General features: G+C 45.3%; 1 protein-coding gene across 2 annotated transcripts in view; it reads left to right on the top strand.

Moving 5' to 3' along the window:
* The first annotated feature begins 5,493 nt into the window (after positions 1–5,493).
* The window catches only part of LOC139416417 (mechanistic target of rapamycin kinase), a 125,109-nt gene continuing 111,176 nt past the window's right edge, over positions 5,494–19,426 (top strand). The window contains exons 1-18 of one of the 2 annotated variants that reach the window (XM_071165009.1): positions 5,494–5,586; positions 6,217–6,358; positions 6,564–6,672; positions 6,845–7,077; positions 7,424–7,624; positions 7,799–7,933; positions 8,230–8,505; positions 8,967–9,075; positions 9,471–9,654; positions 9,818–9,946; positions 10,167–10,411; positions 10,964–11,179; positions 11,406–11,611; positions 12,311–12,433; positions 12,739–12,822; positions 14,922–15,014; positions 15,295–15,429; positions 18,656–18,785. In XM_071165009.1, the coding sequence (XP_071021110.1) occupies positions 6,230–6,358; positions 6,564–6,672; positions 6,845–7,077; positions 7,424–7,624; positions 7,799–7,933; positions 8,230–8,505; positions 8,967–9,075; positions 9,471–9,654; positions 9,818–9,946; positions 10,167–10,411; positions 10,964–11,179; positions 11,406–11,611; positions 12,311–12,433; positions 12,739–12,822; positions 14,922–15,014; positions 15,295–15,429; positions 18,656–18,785 (2,737 nt within the window). In that variant the 5' untranslated portion in view covers positions 5,494–5,586; positions 6,217–6,229. Of the gene's footprint in view, positions 5,587–6,216; positions 6,359–6,563; positions 6,673–6,844; positions 7,078–7,423; positions 7,625–7,798; positions 7,934–8,229; positions 8,506–8,966; positions 9,076–9,449; positions 9,655–9,817; positions 9,947–10,166; positions 10,412–10,963; positions 11,180–11,405; positions 11,612–12,310; positions 12,434–12,738; positions 12,823–14,921; positions 15,015–15,294; positions 15,430–18,655; positions 18,786–19,426 lie in introns of both variants that reach the window. The other variant, XM_071165008.1, reaches the window with a different exon arrangement.

The raw sequence follows: 19,426 nt of genomic DNA, 5'->3' as shown, positions 1-19,426 counted from the left end.
CACCTGCACAGTGGACCTCTGCTTCTGGGTCAGTAGAGAGGGCACCGGCTTCCACAACTGGGATCCGGGGACATGGGTTCCGCAGGGAGGACTGTGGGAGAACCGGTGCGGACCAGACAAGAGATCACCAGTGGTGGTGATTAACTCATTAACTTCATTTAACAACAACAACAACAACAACAAGGTCCTAGAAAAACGGGGAAACTCACCTCATCCACTACCGTAGCGCTCTCCTTCCAACCTCTCTCTGTCTTTTATCTTCCTATGTGAGTGTTTGGAAATAAGTACCTTTGTTGTGTTGTTTAAAAACTAACTACTCCTGCAAACGACGACAACAGAGATTTGAATTTTATTTCAAATTTTACAATTAGGGATAATAACTTCAGAAGTAGCTGCTATCATAAATGTATTCACATTTGAATAGTCGTCAATCATAATATGATAAACCTGTACCCGGATTATCGAGTGTACAGATGATATAAGGCAATGCGCAATGAGCACGTAGTCAGAACCATGGAGAAATAACTAAGCCTAGCTACACTTTTGTCTTTAGAATAGTGGGACAGTAACAAAATCACATCAATCATGTAAGATCAGGTAGACATCCACGTCAATTCGATATTGATTTCTGTAGTCAAGTGCAAGGAACGGAATGCTATTTGCCTATTAAGCTACAGTTCACCTAATCATCTGATATAGAATAGCCTACTTTTGCTTTTAGATGTCTAAACACAAACAATGGACTATTTCTGTGATGGTAGGCTATGGATTTATGGATTTATTTTTTATTTGATTTATTTAACCTTTATTTAACTAGGCAAGCCAGTTAAGAACAAATTCTTATTTACAATGACGGCCTGCGGGACGGGGGCAAAACACACATCAAGACAAGAGAGTCAACACTACATAAATTATTTTATTAGACTGTTTAAAAATTACAAACAAAATGCATCATTGGCTGTTCTAGGGTTTAACGAAATAATATATCATATTATATACACATTTTGCCATGTTTAATGGTGTTAAATAATGCTTTTCTTTGTTTTTTGATACATAATTGTTTAAATTCTTATCATTCTTTTTTTAATCTGCAAGAACAGGGAATTAGGTGCATGGGCCATGGGGCGGTTGCACCTATGGCCCAGGTGCTAGCTTCGTTTCGGAGTATACCACAAATTACATACACACAGCAACTTCACAGCAAGATAGCCCAACATCATTGCATCATATCATATCTACAAGACATTACCAGCGTAACGAGGGCCTATTAACAGGTCTATCAAAAACAGCATACACATTTTAATGTCCAGCACACAGGAAACTATTCGATCTGACATACGGACACTGAGGCATCATGTTGTTAAACTTGGGCTGGAGGGGCTCAGTAAATGTGGTGTGGAAAGTGTCCAGGCAGGTCAGTGTGTCAGGCGAGATGCAGTAGTAGAGTTCTAGTGGTAGTACTTTATAATTGTGACACCAATGTAGTGAACAAAGACAGTGCTGTGCACCTCGATCACTTGTCTCTCAGCGTGTAGGTAGGAAAACTGTTTAACCACTGCTCCAATAGGGTTAACCCACTTGACTTCGGGGAGATCCCAACAAGCCTACCTTGTCTAGAGGTGTTACATGATCCCCTCCATATAGTAGAGTGTCCCCGCGCTTCACTATAGGGTAACAACCCTTACCTAAGTATGCTTGTTACAACCTCCTCCAAGTGGATTAACATAAACATTAACCCTTCCCACATGAGTAGCCTACATTCATTTTTGTAGGACTAACCCAGGCATTAAAAGGGAATATATATGCCAATATCCTACTTGTAAAAGATCACAAACTCTTTAGAAATCACATGGCAAAACCGACACAATAAGCTTTTTTTAATGCATGTTGTTCTTTAGTAAAATGAGAGCACCTACTTTGAAAAAACATATTGCAGTATATGAACCTCTTCTTTTGGACTACATGACCCCGATCACCCCATTCCATAGGCCAAGTCTAGCCTGTGAAAGATGTCTTCTGACCTCACACTTCCTGGTTAAATAAACGTAAAAGAAAAGAACAAGAACAAATACATGTATATACATACAGTTGCGATTTTAGCATGTACATCTTGATGGGGCAAACTCAAAAAAAAATGTTGAGATGCATGCCAGCAAAGCCACTACACAACACTAAACAATACATTAATTGCACTATAACAGTGAAAAAAACGGTGCCCACAAACTGTTAGGACCTACAAAAAGCTGTACCAACAGCAGAGTCCCAATAGTAATCCCAACACCTTACCACTGCTACACTTGACTATCAGCGGAGCCTTGTCTGGCAGCGGAACAGTTAATTCAGCCTCATTTACTGCCTTGTAAAAATACATAGCTGATATGGCTGACATGCTTAACTATTTGTTCAACACTTTCGAAATGTACAGCGACAGGAAGGTGGCATGGCGGTCCTTAGTGGGCAAAATTTGTCATCAAACTTTTTCGTCAAAGTCTGTCATTTTCTAGATTTATGGTGCTTTCAAGACAACTGGGAACTCTGAAAAAAATAAGGTTGAATCATGAGGTCAGTGATCTTCAGGTCGGAGCTCTAGAAAGAGGCCCGAGTTCCCAACTTGCAATTCAGAGTTGGATGACCGTTCAAAACGTATTTTCCCATTCGGAGGTAGTTTTTTTCAGAGTTCCCAGTTGACTTGAACTCACGGAAGTCTGAGATTTCCCCGTTCAAGTTTCCAGTTGTTTTGAATGTGAAAGAAGTCATGCTGGATTGACAGCATGGCCAATGTTGAATGTTTATCCTTTTAAGGTTGGAAAAGAGACTCTTAAACCCAGACTTGGACCTCACACCCACTCCACTGAATAGCAGGCTAGTGATTGCTTTGCAATGCTTGCAGTTAGCCACTGATTCCTTCTATACCCCTTATTGTTTATGTCCAATGGTAGATGAGCACCGATATGTTTTATAATTTTATAATTTCTCTTCATTATTTTTCTTCACATGACAAGGTTTGAAAATGATTTGGCAGTAGATTTTTGGCTTGATTCATGTTGATGACAGCTAGCTTGCTAGCTAAGATTTTGAAAGTATGATGTTGATATGATCAGTCCAATCAAAGCTACAGTAGATATAACATGATTTGACATAATTCTATCTGTGGCCAATGAACTTGAGACTTCTTGGATGGGCACTTCGAATGTAACTATATGCAGCACCTAAGGGGCAGCACCTTCCGAGCGCTCCCCGTAGATTTTGCAGTGACGTCCCCATGAGTGACAGAACACTGAGCCAATCACGGCGCAACTAGAGAACATTACCAACCTCTACACTCCGTATTTTCCGCTGGCTGCCCCACCTGCATTTTGAGCTGCCTTACTGAAGAAGGCAAAAAAGAGACCATGTTTGTATGCGGCTTTACTAACTCAATGATACATTTTTTTTACATTGTTTGTGAACTAATATGTAATTTTGTGCGGACTGATCGAGCGTTTATGCGGTGAAATAGAACTAGGACTGCCTTTATTCTCCTTCTTTCGCGAACGCTACAAGGTAAAATTGAGCCAAGCAACCCGCATAGCAACATACACTTTGGTTCATTGTGAAATCCGGTCAGAATGTTCTAGCAACAGCCCGAGCAACAGAAGCTAGAACTCATCGAATCCCATTGTGATGAAGAGGCTGACACAATTTGGCCAGGAGACACTATTTGGCATGACATGCCCCCTGGTAAAAACAGCCAGAGGACACAGGTACATCACGGTAATAGTAGATTATGCCACCCGGGAGCCCGGGAGCTGTTCCATCTCTTCAGCTGGGTGGGCATCCCGAACGAGATCCTGACCGACCAAGGTACCGAGTTCAAGTTCCGACTAATGAAAGATTTGTGTGCTCTCCTACAGATAAAGCAGATCCGGACCGCCGTCTTTCATCCGCAGACCGATGGGCTCATCGAACAGTTCAATAAGACGCTCAAACAAATTCTGCGGAAGGTCATCAAGCGGGATGGGAAGAACTGGGACCAGCTACTGCCCCACCTAATGTTCTCGATCCGAGAAGTGCCACAAGGCTCCACTGGGTTTTCCCCTTTTTAAATCCTCTACGAGAGGAGACCACGCGGCCTACTGGATCTCGCCAAGGAGGTGTGGGAAGTCCAACAGCGTGGTGGAACACATAGAGACGATGAGGAAGTGGATGACAGCCATATGGCCAGTGGTAAGGGAACATATGGAGAAGGCCCAGCCAAGGTCTACAATTGTGGTACCTAGCACCGAGAGTTCCATGTGGGTGACAAGGTGCTGGTTTTAATTACAACCGCAAAAAGTAAGTTTCTGGCAACATGGCATGGGCCATACGAGGTGACAGAGTGGCTGGGACCTGTAAATTACCGAGGACGGCAGCCGAGGAGACGGAGTCCCACAGTGCATGGTGCAGCCCCATCATGTTGTTGCCCAAACCGGATGGTAGTCTGCGTTTCTGCAATAATTCCGGGGGGTGAACGTCATCAGTATGTTCGACGCCTACCCTATGCCGAGGGTGGACGAGCTCATCGACCGGTTGGGAAAGGCCCGGTACATCAGCACCCTGGACCTGACCAAAGGATATTGGCAGGTACCCTTGGTAGCCTCCTCTCGGGAGAAGACGGCATTCTCAACAGTTTATACCAATACCGGGTCCTCCCGTTCGGTCTCCGTGGAGCCGTGCCCAAGTTCCAGCGCCTGATGGACCGAGTCCACTGACCCCACCAACAGTAAGCAGCAGTCTATTTGGATGACATCATCATCCACAGCCAAGGTTGGGAAGAGCACCTGATGCGTCTCCAGGCAGTGCTGGACGTGCTCAGGCAAGCCTGGTTCACAGGGAATGCCAGGGGGGACTCCTCGAGGCCTTGTGACAGATTGAGTCTACATCACGTGGCGGTGGCTCCCTCTGCTGGACGTGACAGGTCTCGATGGGTCCTCCAGCCATGACTAATTGGGGCTGATTTTGGCTGGTGAGTAAATCAAGGGGCTGATTGCTCACTGGCCGTATGGGCCCATAAAGCTGACAGGAGGGCAGCACACGGGAGGGTTGGAGGTAATGAGAGGTTGCTACCAGATAGACATCCTCAAGGTCTTCTAGAACTGAGGGGCTCGGTGGTCCACCCCAGAGGAGACAGCATTCCCAGAAGAGGTCTCCTGGAGGAAACCTGTTTATTTTCCTTTGTTTTAAATAAACACCCTTGAAACAGAGGTCTCACACTTGTCTGATCTGTGTTAACGTCTAACCCCCTGGTCTGCCACACTACATATATATATATATATATATATATTTGTTTTTTGCTAATACAGGTGGGGCTCTGCCCTAATACAGGTGGGGCTCTGCCCTAATACAGGTGGGGCTCTGCCCTAATACAGGTGGGGCTCTTTATGTGGGTAGACCGACAATTTATCTTACAGTAGTCAATCGATTTGCCTCGGGCTGGAACGCACCCAAACACATTTCTGCGCAAAGGCTTCGCAAGTTGATGGTGGCGAAAAATTCTACACTTGTCTATCCAAAACAGACCCTCTGTTGACGGAAAACTAGCCAGCAGTTAGCCAGCAAGCTAGCTAGGTAAGCAATTATTTGTTTTGCTTGTGCTATACATAGCTAAAACACCAAAATAAAAGCGTAAGTAAGATGTGTAAGGTTTGTTGTGCTCTCGTTCGTGCTGTCCTTCCACTTCAACCCGGCGCGTTAGCTTAGCATGCCTTTTCTAGCAGCTAGCTAGCTACTGTACAGTATCTAACTTGCTAGCTAACGACGTTTGTCCAGCTTGCAAAGCTATTGCATTGTCAATTTAATTAAAATACTTAGCAGTTTGGTATGTTGCAAATATTTTCAATAAATTACCTAGCCAAATAGCAGCTAGCGTTTGCATTTTGAGCTAACGGTAGGTAACATTAGCTAGTTAACTTTAGTAGTAGCTGTGTAGCTAGCTACCCATATGAAACCTGGCAAATGGAACCAACTTGACATGCTTTAGTTAGCGCGGTAGATGTCTAGCTCTGGCCTAGTTATCTAGACTAAACTAAACTCTGCGATTTATGATGAGGTTGAGCGGCGATTGTACATCGTGGAATTGATTTTAATCGGCAAGTTAGACAGTAAACTGACAATTGCAAGCTGCATGGTGGGTTATATAGACGACATCTGTTTGTGTATCTAGCTAGCTAGCTTGCTAAATTATTCTGCTATCTACAGGTCTGGCTCCCCAATGGTTATCATGTCTGGCACAGCCACGGTGCTGCAACAATTTGTCAGTGGCCTGAAGAGTCGAAATGAAGACACAAGAGCAAAATCTGCGAAAGATCTCCAGCACTATGTGACGACAGAGCTCAGAGAGGTACGACTAGCTAGCTCCAGCCTGTACTGTAGCTGCAACACTTGCATTATAATGCAACACTTTTACCAACTATCCTTATTTAACTACACACTCTGGAATGTTTTATGTTTCGTACAACATTGTCATGAGCTATGACCTGTTATTAGTTACATGCAGTCAGTGGGGTTTAATCTGATTGTGATGTGTACCTGCATTCTGTCCTAAGTTGAGCCAAGATGAAGCCACTACTTTCTACGATGAATTGAATCATCACATTTTTGAGCTGGTTTCCAGCTCTGATGTGAATGAGAAAAAAGGAGGGATTCTTGCTATAGGTAAGTCAGATGATTTGCCTCAATGATGACACAACTTGTCACAAATTAATTGCAAGGTCTAAGACACTCAATAAAGTTTTGTTCAATTTGTTGGGAGTTTACATTACTACTCCTGTCTACACACAAGTGAAGCTGACACAATCCATGTCACTGACTCGTTTATTTGCTCCAGTGAGTCTGATTGGAGTAGAAGGAGGCAATGCCACCCGAATCAGCCGCTTCGCCAACTACCTCCGCAACCTGCTGCCCTCCAGTGACTCGGTGGTCATGGAGATGGCCTCCAAGGCCATGGGCCACCTGTCCATGGCAGGGGACACCTTCACCGCAGAGTATGTGGAGTTTGAGGTGAAGAGGGCACTGGAGTGGCTGGGCGCCGACAGGAATGAGGGCAGGCGCCATGCTGCGGTTAGTGTGACTCACACAGCTAGCCTGCTGTTTGTTTTGTCAACCACTATATGATAAAACTGCAGGTGGTTGCATTTTCTGCCAATGTGGGCTAAAGCACTTATCGGGACAAGCCCACAGCCCTGCTCTGCTTTAGGAGCTGACTTAGTGGTTTCTAGCTAAACTACACTTTTCACCATCCCTAATAACTATTCATGATGGTGAAAGGGGTAGTAATAACACTGTTAGTACAGTTTTTTGTTGTTGCTTTCCTTTCGGTTAAAAAGCTTTTAATTTCATATGTAAACCAGCACAAGATGAGGACTATGAGTTTGAAAATGTCCTCTTTTATATTCTTACTTTACAGGTTCTTGTCCTAAGGGAGTTGGCCGTCAGCGCACCCACCTTTTTCTTCCAGCAAGTCCAGCCCTTTTTCGACAACATCTTCTATGCGGTGTGGGACCAGAAGCAGGCCATCCGCGAAGGAGCCGTGGCCGCTCTCAGGGCCTGCCTCATCCTCACTACCCAACGAGAGACCAAGGAGATGCAGAAACCACAGTGGTACAAAGTAGGTCCCTCACAATCAATATCTAATTCGTTTAGCATTTTCTAAAACCATGGTGGTACAAAGTACGTCACTCACAATCAACATTTGATTGATCACGAGCCATCATTTTAACATATTTCAACCAGTTGCAATGAAAGCACTCACTATTTGTTTTATGTGTGTCCTTCACCACAGCAAACTTTTGACGAGGCTGAGAAAGGCTTCGATGAGACCTTATCCAAAGAGAAGGGTATGAACCGTGACGATAGGGTCCATGGCGCCCTCCTCATCCTCAACGAGCTGGTCCGCATCAGCAGCATGGAAGGAGAGGTCAGCCCCTCCCTGAACCATAAAGCACCACCACTACAGGTCACAGAGGACCACAACTTTGTCCAGTGCTTCCCATGGCCAAAAGAATGTGCAACTCATAGACCCTAACCCTTTGGTCACAGAAGTGGATGGGTGTAAGTAATATGGTGATGGCTTCACTCCATCGGGCTCAATAGAGCTTCTGCCATGTTGCTAATACCTATCCAGTTTATTCAGATCGGCAAACACTACCTAGGGGAAGCATAGGTCCTATGTATTGCTTTCAGACTGAATCTCAACGTCTTCTTCCCTGGCAGCGCATGCGGGAGGAGATGGAGGAGATCACCCAGCAGCAGCTGGTCCACGACAAGTACTGCAAGGAGCTGATGGGCTTCGGCACCAAGCCGCGTCACATCACCCCCTTCACCAGCTTTCAGTCGGTACAGCCACAGCAGTCCAATGCCCTGCTGGGTCTCCTGGGCTACAGCACACCCCAGGGCTTCCTCAGCTTCGGGGCCACACCGGTGCCCGCCAAGAGCTCCCTGGTGGAGAGCCGCTACTGCCGCGAGCTCATGGAGGAGTGCTTTGACCAGGTGCCATTAGTTTGTTGTACTTGCAAGTGGAGGGTTGAAAACCCACTTTGAGGGTTGAGTCCTGACTTGAAATAAAGGTGTGAAGAATAGTGGTTCTCAACCTGAGGTCTGTGAAGGGGAACTAGCCGCTTGGATGTTGCTGACTGTTCCCTCAGATAGTTGTCGGACTCTGACATTTATTTAGCCAGTGTTCAAGTGTTTGTTTCAATCTTCTGTAAGTGGTGGAGAACCATAGCTTGCCAAATGTTGATACAAAAAATAAACACTGGTGTAGCGCGTACTTTCATATGCTAAATGCTGCGTTTACACAGGAAGCCCAATTATGGGCAAAAGATCTGATCTGATAGGTCAAAAGTCAAATTAGTGGCAAAAAATCAGAATTGGGCTGCCTGTGTGATCGCAGCCTAAGGTTTGAGTTGTGTCGGATGTAACGACAGCTGCTGTGTGTGTCTCTTCCCCAGGTGTGCCGCTGGGTGCTGAAGTACAGGACCAGTAAGAACCCTCTGATCCAGATGACCATTCTCAACCTTCTGCCGCGCCTCGCCGCTTTCCAGCCACACACTTTTACAGGTCAGAAAGGAGTCTCGCATGCAATATCCCTACTAGATATGGATCCAATATTTTTTCAAGCACTTGATTTTCAAGCTAGATTAGTCAGGATAACAAAGTTGAAATGAATCAATTTACCAGTATGGAAAATGTTGAGTTGCAAGGATGAATTCTGTTATTAAGTCATGTTTCCTAATTTAGAAAACATATAGGTGGCCACTCAAGTTAAAAATAGACTTTAATACTTTGAAAGAAAGTTGTGTTTGTTCTTAAAAAAATAGATATTATACCATTCACTGGTTTTATACCATTTGATAATTCTTTTGACGATCTCAAGTGCTGTGTGTGGATGTCTGTAATTTCTCTCGATTCTAACTTTTCTCGACTTTGACCAGTTGAAGTTTGCCCCCTCCCAGACCAGTACCTGGCTGACACCATGGGCTACCTGCTTGGCTGTCTGAAGAAGGAGAAGGAGCGCACAGCGGCCTTCCAAGCCCTGGGGCTGCTGGTGGTGGCGGTACGCGCTGAGATCCAGCCGTACCTCACCAAGATTCTGGAGATCATCAAGGCTGCGCTGCCCCCCAAGGACTTTGCTCACAAGTAAATTACATTTACTTTATACAAGTGACTTTGTTTCTGAAGTGATGTTCATACTCATACTTTAAAAAGGGTTAAAGTTTGAAATTCACCCTGTAAAGATAATACAGATCAATATATTATATGTCCTGAACTTAATTTTTCTAACGTGTGTGTGTGTGTGTAGGAGACAGAAGACCATGCAGGTGGATGCCACAGTGTTCACCTGTATCAGTATGTTGTCCAGAGCCATGGGCCCTAGCATCCAGCAAGACATCAAGGAGCTGCTGGAGCCCATGCTGGCCGTGGGACTCAGGTAGGGTTCATGACAACACCTCTCATTCCTATCCATTGTTCCCCATGCTTTGTGTAGGCAGGACTGGCCTCCGTATCCCAAATAAGTGTCGCTGCCCGACAGATGCCAGGCAGATGTGGATGTTGGGTATTGAGGCCCCTTTTTGTGTCTGCCTATGCGCGTGCACTTCCTGGTTTGACGAAATGACTCCATAACAATCCACCATTGTCTTCTCCTGTAGCCCGGCCCTGACGGCGGTGCTGTACGACCTGAGTCGGCAGATCCCCCAGCTAAAGAAAGACATCCAGGACGGCCTTCTGAAGATGCTCTCCCTGGTGCTCATGCACAAGCCCTTACGCCACCCGGGCATGCCCAAGGGCCTAGCGCAACAACTGGCATCGCCCAGCCTCACCAACATCCCCGAGGCCAGCGACGTGGGCAGCATCACCCTGGCACTCAGGACACTGGGCAGCTTTGAGTTTGAAGGTGAGACGCTTTACGGCCACTACTGAGAAAAATGCATGTTGAATGTTAAAATGATTGGATTGAAGCTATTCTCTCTCAATGTTAATCTAGCACTGGCTTGATGTGGCTCCACAAGGGAACGTATGTTCAGGATCGAATTGTCCAATAATCAGTGAGTTTAACCAGAGGTTTTAAACATGACATTTTCCCTTTTGATGTCATTGGGCCAAGTGAGCAGCGACACTGAACGTCTCCCTCCCGAGTACAAGTACTGCCTGTGGTCAACTTGTCGCTGTAAGTTAGCTCGCTAGGCTAGCTAGCAAAGTTAGCTTACATGGCTAGTTGGAACAGCATATGCAGCTGAATTAGCTATCAAGCCATCGTTTCCCCTTCTGCAATTAAAATGTGTAGGTGAGGAGGCTGCAGCTAGCTACAATGCCACGTTCGCAAATAATGTCATCAGTGACAGCTGCTGTGCATTAGTGACCTCCCTCCGTTTCCCAATCTGCTTTCTTCCATTTGGTGCCTCATGAATTAGACCCTGACTTTCTCACCTCTCCTTGCTGTCCACAGGCCACTCGCTGACCCAGTTTGTGCGCCACTGCGCCGACCATTTCCTCAACAGCGAGCACAAGGAGATCCGCATGGAGGCGGCGCGCACCTGCTCCCGCCTGCTGACGCCCTCCATCCACCTGATCAGCGGCCATGGCCATGTGGTCAGCCAGACGGCCGTGCAGGTGGTGGCCGACGTGCTCAGCAAACTGCTGGTAGTTGGCATCACAGATCCAGGTTGGTTGTAAGAGACCACGGCTGACCACGGGTGATGATGATAAGGTCAAATAGCCAGAATGCCTAGGCACTCCTGGGTTCGCTATTTTTCCCCCTCCCGTTTAGTATTTTGTCACTTTATTTAGACAGCTTGAAAGGAGATATGATACAGAGAAAGGAAAACAGCATGAGTCTCACCCTCTCTCTCGCTCCCTACCTACCTACCTACCGACCTCCCCCGTCTCAGACCCAGATATCCGCTACTGTGTGCTGGCCTCTCTGGACGAGCGCTTTGACGCCCACCTGGCGCAGGCGGAGAACCTGCAAGCTCTGTTCGTGGCGCTGAACGACGAGGTGTTTGAGATCAGGGAACTGGCCATCTGCACCATCGGACGCCTCAGCAGCATGAACCCCGCCTTCGTCATGCCCTTCCTGCGCAAGATGCTCATCCAGGTAACACGAGCAGTAGACTTGTCTTATTTGAGTAATTTTACCCATTTACCAGATAAGTTGAATGAGAACAGAATGTAATTTACAGAAACGGTAAACAGAAATGACTTATTTTACCTGTAGGTTATTTTGTGTATTTCTGTGCCAGATGTATTGAAAGACAACAAAAGGCACTTAGGTTGTTATTGAAGGGGGATACTTGGCAATGACTGGAAGTCTATGGGTATCTGCTACAATGTTAGCAGATACCCATGGACTTCCAGTCATTGTGCTAATGCTAGTTAGGATTGGGTCATGAAACTACCTCTAACTTCCTTCATACTGGACACAGAGACATAAACATGGCATCCACAAGTTCACCTGACTCTGGGGAAGTAGAAAAGGGACACATTGCCAAAATACTGAACTATCCCTTCAAATTTTAACCAAGATGCTAATGATTCCTGAGTTAGTGTAAGTGGTGGACCTTCCCTTTCAATAACACAGCCACAAATGGTAGCCAAGTTAATGTTTCACGATGTAGCTTGAATTACAAATGTCAGACTATGTTGAGGTATGCTGAACTATGGTGGGGGTATTTTCTACCTTTTTTAAATGACTTTTTGTTTTTAAATGGGATGTTTTATTAATTCAAGTTAAACCCATCTATCGCTTTCATCAGAATGGCTGCTAAACTATGGTGTGTGTTTCTGCTGGTTCCAGATTCTGACTGAGCTGGAGCACAGTGGCGTGGGCAGGAACAAGGAGCAGAGTGCCCGCATGCTGGGTCACCTGGTTTCCAACGCCCCCCGCCTCATACGCCCATACATGGAGCCCATCCTAAAGGTACCTACCATCATTGGTGCTGCCCCATATGTTAACTACCCAGTAACATCTTTGTAACATGTTACAACATATTTGTGACAACTTTGTAACATATTTTGAGTGTTTTGCTCACTGAAAGTAAGATGCAGTATATATAGATTCCATCCAACAGGTACTACCGTTAGCCACCCTGTAACATCTAAAGAACGTTTTCCTTATTCAAATGAACATACTTTTAAATGAACCATTTATTAGTATTAGAAATGTTGAAATAATTCAAATGATTCAATTGACTGTTGGCTCTAAGCTCATTTTCTCTGTTTCAGGCCCTGATCCTGAAGCTTAAAGACCCAGACCCCAACCCTGGAGTGGTCATCAGTGTCCTGGCCACTATTGGAGAGTTGGCTCAGGTAAGGAGTCCTTTTTAACCCTGACAGTGAATGCTTGTGACGTTCAGTGTATATATTTTCAATATTTAGTATATTCTACTCTGTTCTATTCTATGTGCCCTGTATGCCTTTGTGTCTGCACTATGTACCTGTGTCTGCCGATGGTGGCCAACTTAACTTTCTCCTGTGGGAATCAACCATGTATTTCCCATTCATTTCAGTAGTGTTCACTGTGCCTGCTAACTCTCTCTGCTCAGGTGAACTGCTGGACTCCCCAGAAGGTTGAGGAAGTGAGAGTTGTTAGGGGCAGGCTGGCCCTGCAGCGCAGAGGGAGTGCAGGAGATGCCAGAGTAGGGTTGATGACAGTTTGTGCTGAGGCAGTGCCAGGACAGGTAGAGACCATCAGGTTCCCCCAAAGAGACAGTCTGAGGAAAAAGACTGAACAAGATTGTGTGAATTCTCAATATTTCAGGGTCGTGTTTAGTAGGGTCACACCATTGCAAAATGTATTGAAACAGAAAAGAAAGTGTCTCTTATTGGACAAATTCAGATCAATTATGTATGTAAACCCTGGGTTACTGACAAGGGGGCACTGTATTGAAGCCACTGCGCAGCCATCTTGGTACTCCTCCATTGTAAAACAATATTTTGGAAGCTATATAAATATCTTTATTAATGTCTACATTGTTTTTTCACATGTTTATTATATTACAGTCACCTTAATGCATGCTTTTAAATTATACTGAACAAAAATATAAATGCAACATGCAACAATTTCATTGATTTTATTGAGTTACAGTTCATATAAGGAAATGATTCAATTGAAATAAATTCATTAGGCTATACTCTATGGATTTCACATGACTGGGAATACAGATATGCATCTGTTGGTCACAGATACCTTAAAGAAAATGGGCCTCAACATCTCATCACGGTATTTTTGTGCATTCAAATTGCCATTGATGATAAAATGCAATTGTGTTCATTGTCCATAGCTTATACCTGCCCATAACAACCCCCCCACCATCATGGGGCACTCTGTTCACAACGTTACATCAGCAAACCACTCACCCACACACAGCCGTGGTCTGCGGCTGTGAGGCCAGTTTAACGTACTGCCAAATTCTCCAAAATGATAATGGCGCCGGCTTATGGTAGAGAAATTAACATTACATTCTCTGGCAACATCTCTGGTGGACATTCCTACAGTCAACATGCCAATTACACGCTCCCTCAACTTGAGACATCTGTGGCATTGTGTTGTGTGACAAAACTGCACCTTTTTAGAATTGTCCTTTTATTGTCCCCCAGCACAAGGTGCACCTATGTAATGAGCATGCTGTTTAGTCAGCTTCTTGATATGTCACACTAGTCAGGTGGATGGATGATCTTGGCAAAGGAGAAATGCTCACAGGGATGTAAACACATTTGTACTCAAAATTTGAGCGAAATAAGGTTCTGGGATCTTTTATTCCGGCTGATGAAACATGGGACCAAAACTTTTCATGTTGCGTTTATATTTTTTTTAGGTGTATATTATGTGAGCTAAACATACACATATTTTCTTTAGAGAGTACATACTAATCTTACTGTTCTCACTACAACAAAAAATTATTAAATACATGTAATTTTGTCCTTGAAACATTTAATTGAAATACTGTAGAGTTCTATTCATTCCCATGGAGGACTGCTCCTACTGGGGAGTACCAATATGGCTGACCGGTAGCTTCAAAGCCTCTCAATGGCCAATACATAGCGACAGCAATCCAGGGTTTATATACATCATTGGTTCAGACGGTGCTTCCCCGTTTCAAAATGTTTTCTCCCTACTGAACACAACCCATGACCAGGCTACAACAGTTGTAAACATCCAAGAGTACTGTGTATAAAATGTATTACGTACGGAATATGCAAGGGTTTTGTGAATTTTGAATATTACAGGCTGAGTGGATCAAAACTGAAATACGAGACTGAATACAGTAATTTGTGAATCTGTTAGGTGAAGTGAAATGCAGGGTTACTAAAGATTAGACATACAAGGATGGCTAGGAGATCTAACAGTAGGCATCTTTGCACCAGAGAGGCGAGTTCTAATTGGTTGTTGTCACACGGCCCTCTAGGTGAGCGGGCTGGAGATGAGGAAGTGGATGGACGAGCTCTTCCCCATCATCATGGACATGCTCCAGGACTCCTCCTCATTGGCCAAGAGACAGGTACATATGCACGATTTTCTAGGTACAACTTTGGGAGGTGACAGGCTTGTTCAACAATTGTGACACACAGTTTCTTTTTTATTCTCACGATATCTTCAATTGCAAGCCTTTCCCCCAAGCATATCTGGTCATGTTAATATTACATTTTCCTGATTTTTAAAAGGACATTTTTCTATTTTCCATACGATCCATGTTTTTATACATGTTACGGGACTATTTGGGATCCGATTCTTTTTGTGATTTGATGACGTTGTTGTAGTAACACCTTATTTTCTACCAGGTGGCGCTGTGGACTTTGGGCCAGCAGGTTGCTAGCACTGGATACGTGGTGGAGCCCTACCGCAAGTACCCCTCTCTTCTGGAGGTGCTGCTCAACTTTCTCAAGACAGAGCAGAACCAGGGGATCAGAAGAGAGGTACCATTCATTATCCATTTGGGCTTTTCCCCTCAGTTTTATCGTTGCAATGATTAAACTGGTGACACCTCGAATCACAACTCAGAATTGCATTTCTTGTTATCAAATCATCAAATCAAATTTTATTTGTCACATACACATTGTTAGCAGATGTTAATGCGAGTGTAGCGAAATGCTTGTGCTTCTAGTTCCGACAATGCAGTAATAACCAACAAGTAATCTAACTAACAATTCCAAAACTACTGTCTTATACACAGTGTAAGGGGATAAAGAATATGTACATAAGGATATATGAATGAGTGATGGTACAGAGCAGCATAGGCAAGATACAGTAGATGATATCGAGTACAGTATATACATATGAGATGAGTATGTAAACAAAGTGGCATAGTTAAAGTGGCTAGTGATACATGTATTACATAAGGATGCAGTCGATGATATAGAGTACAGTATATACGTATGCATATGAGATGAATAATGTAGGGTAAGTAACATTATATAAGGTAGCATTGTTTAAAGTGGCTAGTGATATATTTACATCATTTCCCATCAATTCCCATTATTAAAGTGGCTGGAGTTGAGTCAGTGTCGGTGTCAGTGTGTTGGCAGCAGCCACTCAATGTTAGTGGTGGCTGTTTAACAGTCTGATGGCCTTGAGATAGAAGCTGTTTTTCAGTCTCTCAGTCCCAGCTTTGATGCACCTGTACTGACCTCGTCTTCTGGATGATAGCGGGGTGAACAGGCAGTGGCTCGGGTGGTTGATGTCCTTGATGATCTTTATGGCCTTCCTGTAACATCGGGTGGTGTAGGTGTCCTGGAGGGCAGGTAGTTTGCCCCCGGTGATGCGTTGTGCAGACCTCACTACCCTCTGGAGAGCCTTACGGTTGTGGGCGGAGCAGTTGCCGTACCAGGCGGTGATACAGCCCGCCAGGATGCTCTCGATTGTGCATCTGTAGAAGTTTGTGAGTGCTTTTGGTGACAAACCGAATTTCTTCAGCCTCCTGAGGTTGAAGAGGCGCTGCTGCGCCTTCTTCACGATGCTGTCTGTGTGAGTGGACCAATTCAGTTTGTCTGTGATGTGTATGCCGAGGAACTTAAAACGTGCTACCCTCTCCACTACTGTTCCATCGATGTGGATAGGGGGGTGTTCCCTCTGCTGTTTCCTGAAGTCCACAATCATCTCCTTAGTTTTGTTGACGTTGAGTGTGAGGTTATTTTCCTGACACCACACTCCGAGGGCCCTCACCTCCTCCCTGTAGGCCGTCTCGTCGTTGTTGGTAATCAAGCCTACCACTGTTGTGTCGTCCGCAAACTTGATGATTGAGTTGGAGGCGTGCGTGGCCACGCAGTCGTGGGTGAACAGGGAGTACAGGAGAGGGCTCAGAACGCACCCTTGTGGGGCCCCAGTGTTGAGGATCAGCGGGGTGGAGATGTTGTTGCCTACCCTCACCACCTGGGGGCGGCCCGTCAGGAAGTCCAGTACCCAGTTGCACAGGGCGGGGTCGAGACCCAGGGTCTCGAGCTTGATGACGAGCTTGGAGGGTACTATGGTGTTGAATGCCGAGCTGTAGTCGATGAACAGCATTCTCACATAGGTATTCCTCTTGTCCAGATGGGTTAGGGCAGTGTGCAGTGTGGTTGAGATTGCATCGTCTGTGGACCTATTTGGGCGGTAAGCAAATTGGAGTGGGTCTAGGGTGTCGGGTAGGGTGGAGGTGATATGGTCCTTGACTAGTCTCTCAAAGCACTTCATGATGACGGAAGTGAGTGCTACGGGGCGGTAGTCGTTTAGCTCAGTTACCTTAGCTTTCTTGGGAACAGGAACAATGGTGGCCCTCTTGAAGCATGTGGGAACAGCAGACTGGTATAGGGATTGATTGAATATGTGCGTAAACACACCGGCCAGCTGGTCTGCGCATGCTCTGAGGGCGCGGCTGGGGATGCCGTCTGGGCCTGCAGCCTTGCGAGGGTTAACACGTTTAAATGTCTTACTCACCTCGGCTGCAGTGAAGGAGAGTCTGCATGTTTTCGTTGCAGGCCGTGTCAGTGGCACTGTATTGTCCTCAAAGCGGGCAAAATAGTTATTTAGTCTGCCTGGGAGCAGGACATCCTGGTCCGTGACTGGGCTGGATTTCTTCTTGTAGTCCGTGATTGACTGTAGACCCTGCCACATGCCTCTTGTGTCTGAGCCGTTGAATTGAGATTCTACTTTGTCTCTGTACTGACGCTTAGCTTGTTTGATAGCCTTGCGGAGGGAATAGCTGCACTGTTTGTATTCGGTCATGTTACCAGTCACCTTGCCCTGATTAAAAGCAGTGGTTCGCGCTTTCAGTTTCACACGAATGCTGCCATCAATCCACGGTTTCTGGTTAGGGAATGTTTTAATCGTTGCTATGGGAACGACATCTTCAACGCACGTTCTAATGAACTCGCACACCGAATCAGCGTATTCGTCAATATTGTTATCTGACGCAATACGAAACATGTCCCAGTCCACGTGATGGAAGCAGTCTTGGAGTGTGGAGTCAGCTTGGTCGGACCAGCGTTGGACAGACCTCAGCGTGGGAGCCTCTTGTTTTAGTTTCTTTCTGTAGGCAGGGATCAACAAAATGGAGTCGTGGTCAGCTTTTCCGAAAGGAGGGCGGGGCAGGGCCTTATATGCGTCGCGGAAGTTAGAGTAACAATGATCCAAGGTTTTTCCACCCCTGGTTGCGCAATCGATATGCTGATAAAATTTTGGGAGTCAGATTAGCCTTGTTAAAATCCCCAGCAACAATGAATGCAGCCTCCGGATAAATGGATTCCAGTTTGCAAAGAGTCAAATAAAGTTCGTTCAGAGCCATCGATGTGTCTGCTTGGGGGGGGGATATATACGGCTGTGATTATAATCGAAGAGAATTCTCTTGGTAGATAATGCGGTCTACATTTGATTGTGAGGAATTCTAAATCAGGTGAACAGAAGGATTTGAGTTCCTGTATGTTTCTTTCATCACACCATGTCTCGTTAGTCATAAGGCATACGCCCCCGCCCCTCTTCTTACCAGAAAGATGTTAAGAATTATATGGAGTTATGCTTTATGAGGTTGGCTTTTCCAAAACCTCAAGCCCTGTTGTAAGTGCTGTGTCAACTTTTCTCCCCCACCTCACGTTTCACTGTTCTTGTCGCATGTTCTGTCTATTGACATCCACGATATGTTCCATTTAATTCTGTTGCTTTGTCTGCCAGGCTATCCGTGTGCTGGGCTTGCTGGGAGCCCTGGACCCCTACAAGCACAAGGTGAACATTGGCATGATCGACCAGTCACGAGACGCTTCCGCCGTCAGCCTCTCCGAGTCCAAGTCCAGCCAGGACTCTGGTGAGCACCTACTGCCATCTTCAACATCTCACACACACACACACACACACACAGTCTGGAGTCTTGCTCATCAACATTGACCCACATATTAGGCCCTAAGGCTTGGAGTCCACCAGGCGTCAGCCTACAACAACAGACTTTACCATAAATCCTGATGTATACGACTTTGTAATGATTTTAGAGGAATTTGGCAGATTTTTATATGACCTAATGGTCCACGCGCTGGCGAGACCAACGCCTTGACGTAATTTGGGTCACAGGAGTAGGCTACACTGTCCACTGGAGATTACGAGTGAACTTCTGTACGTTTCTACGTTATATCCATGCCATAAATCACAAATATTTCGCATGAATGCAGGTAGGGATTCGATTCCGTGTTTTAGACTGGGCCCCCGAGGCATATTCATGCTTTGACAGAGTCCCCGAAGATAGTTCCATGTCAATGTCACATTACGTCATTGAGCTCACACAAGGCTCAACATCTGATAATACAATGTGCAGTCTCCTGTGGCGCAATCTTTTTAGTCAGTTCAGAGAAAAACAGCTTGCAAAAATGACAGAAGTAATCACATTCAAATCCAACATTCAGCAACTTTTAAACAACTTTGTCATATGTGAATGAATTTACCAGAAGCATTGTA

This window comes from Oncorhynchus clarkii, chromosome 9 (assembly GCF_045791955.1).
Source record: "Oncorhynchus clarkii lewisi isolate Uvic-CL-2024 chromosome 9, UVic_Ocla_1.0, whole genome shotgun sequence".
Lineage (NCBI taxonomy): Eukaryota > Metazoa > Chordata > Actinopteri > Salmoniformes > Salmonidae > Oncorhynchus > Oncorhynchus clarkii.
Note: the sequence above shows the minus strand (reverse complement) of the source record. Positions and strands in the feature narration are given on the sequence as shown.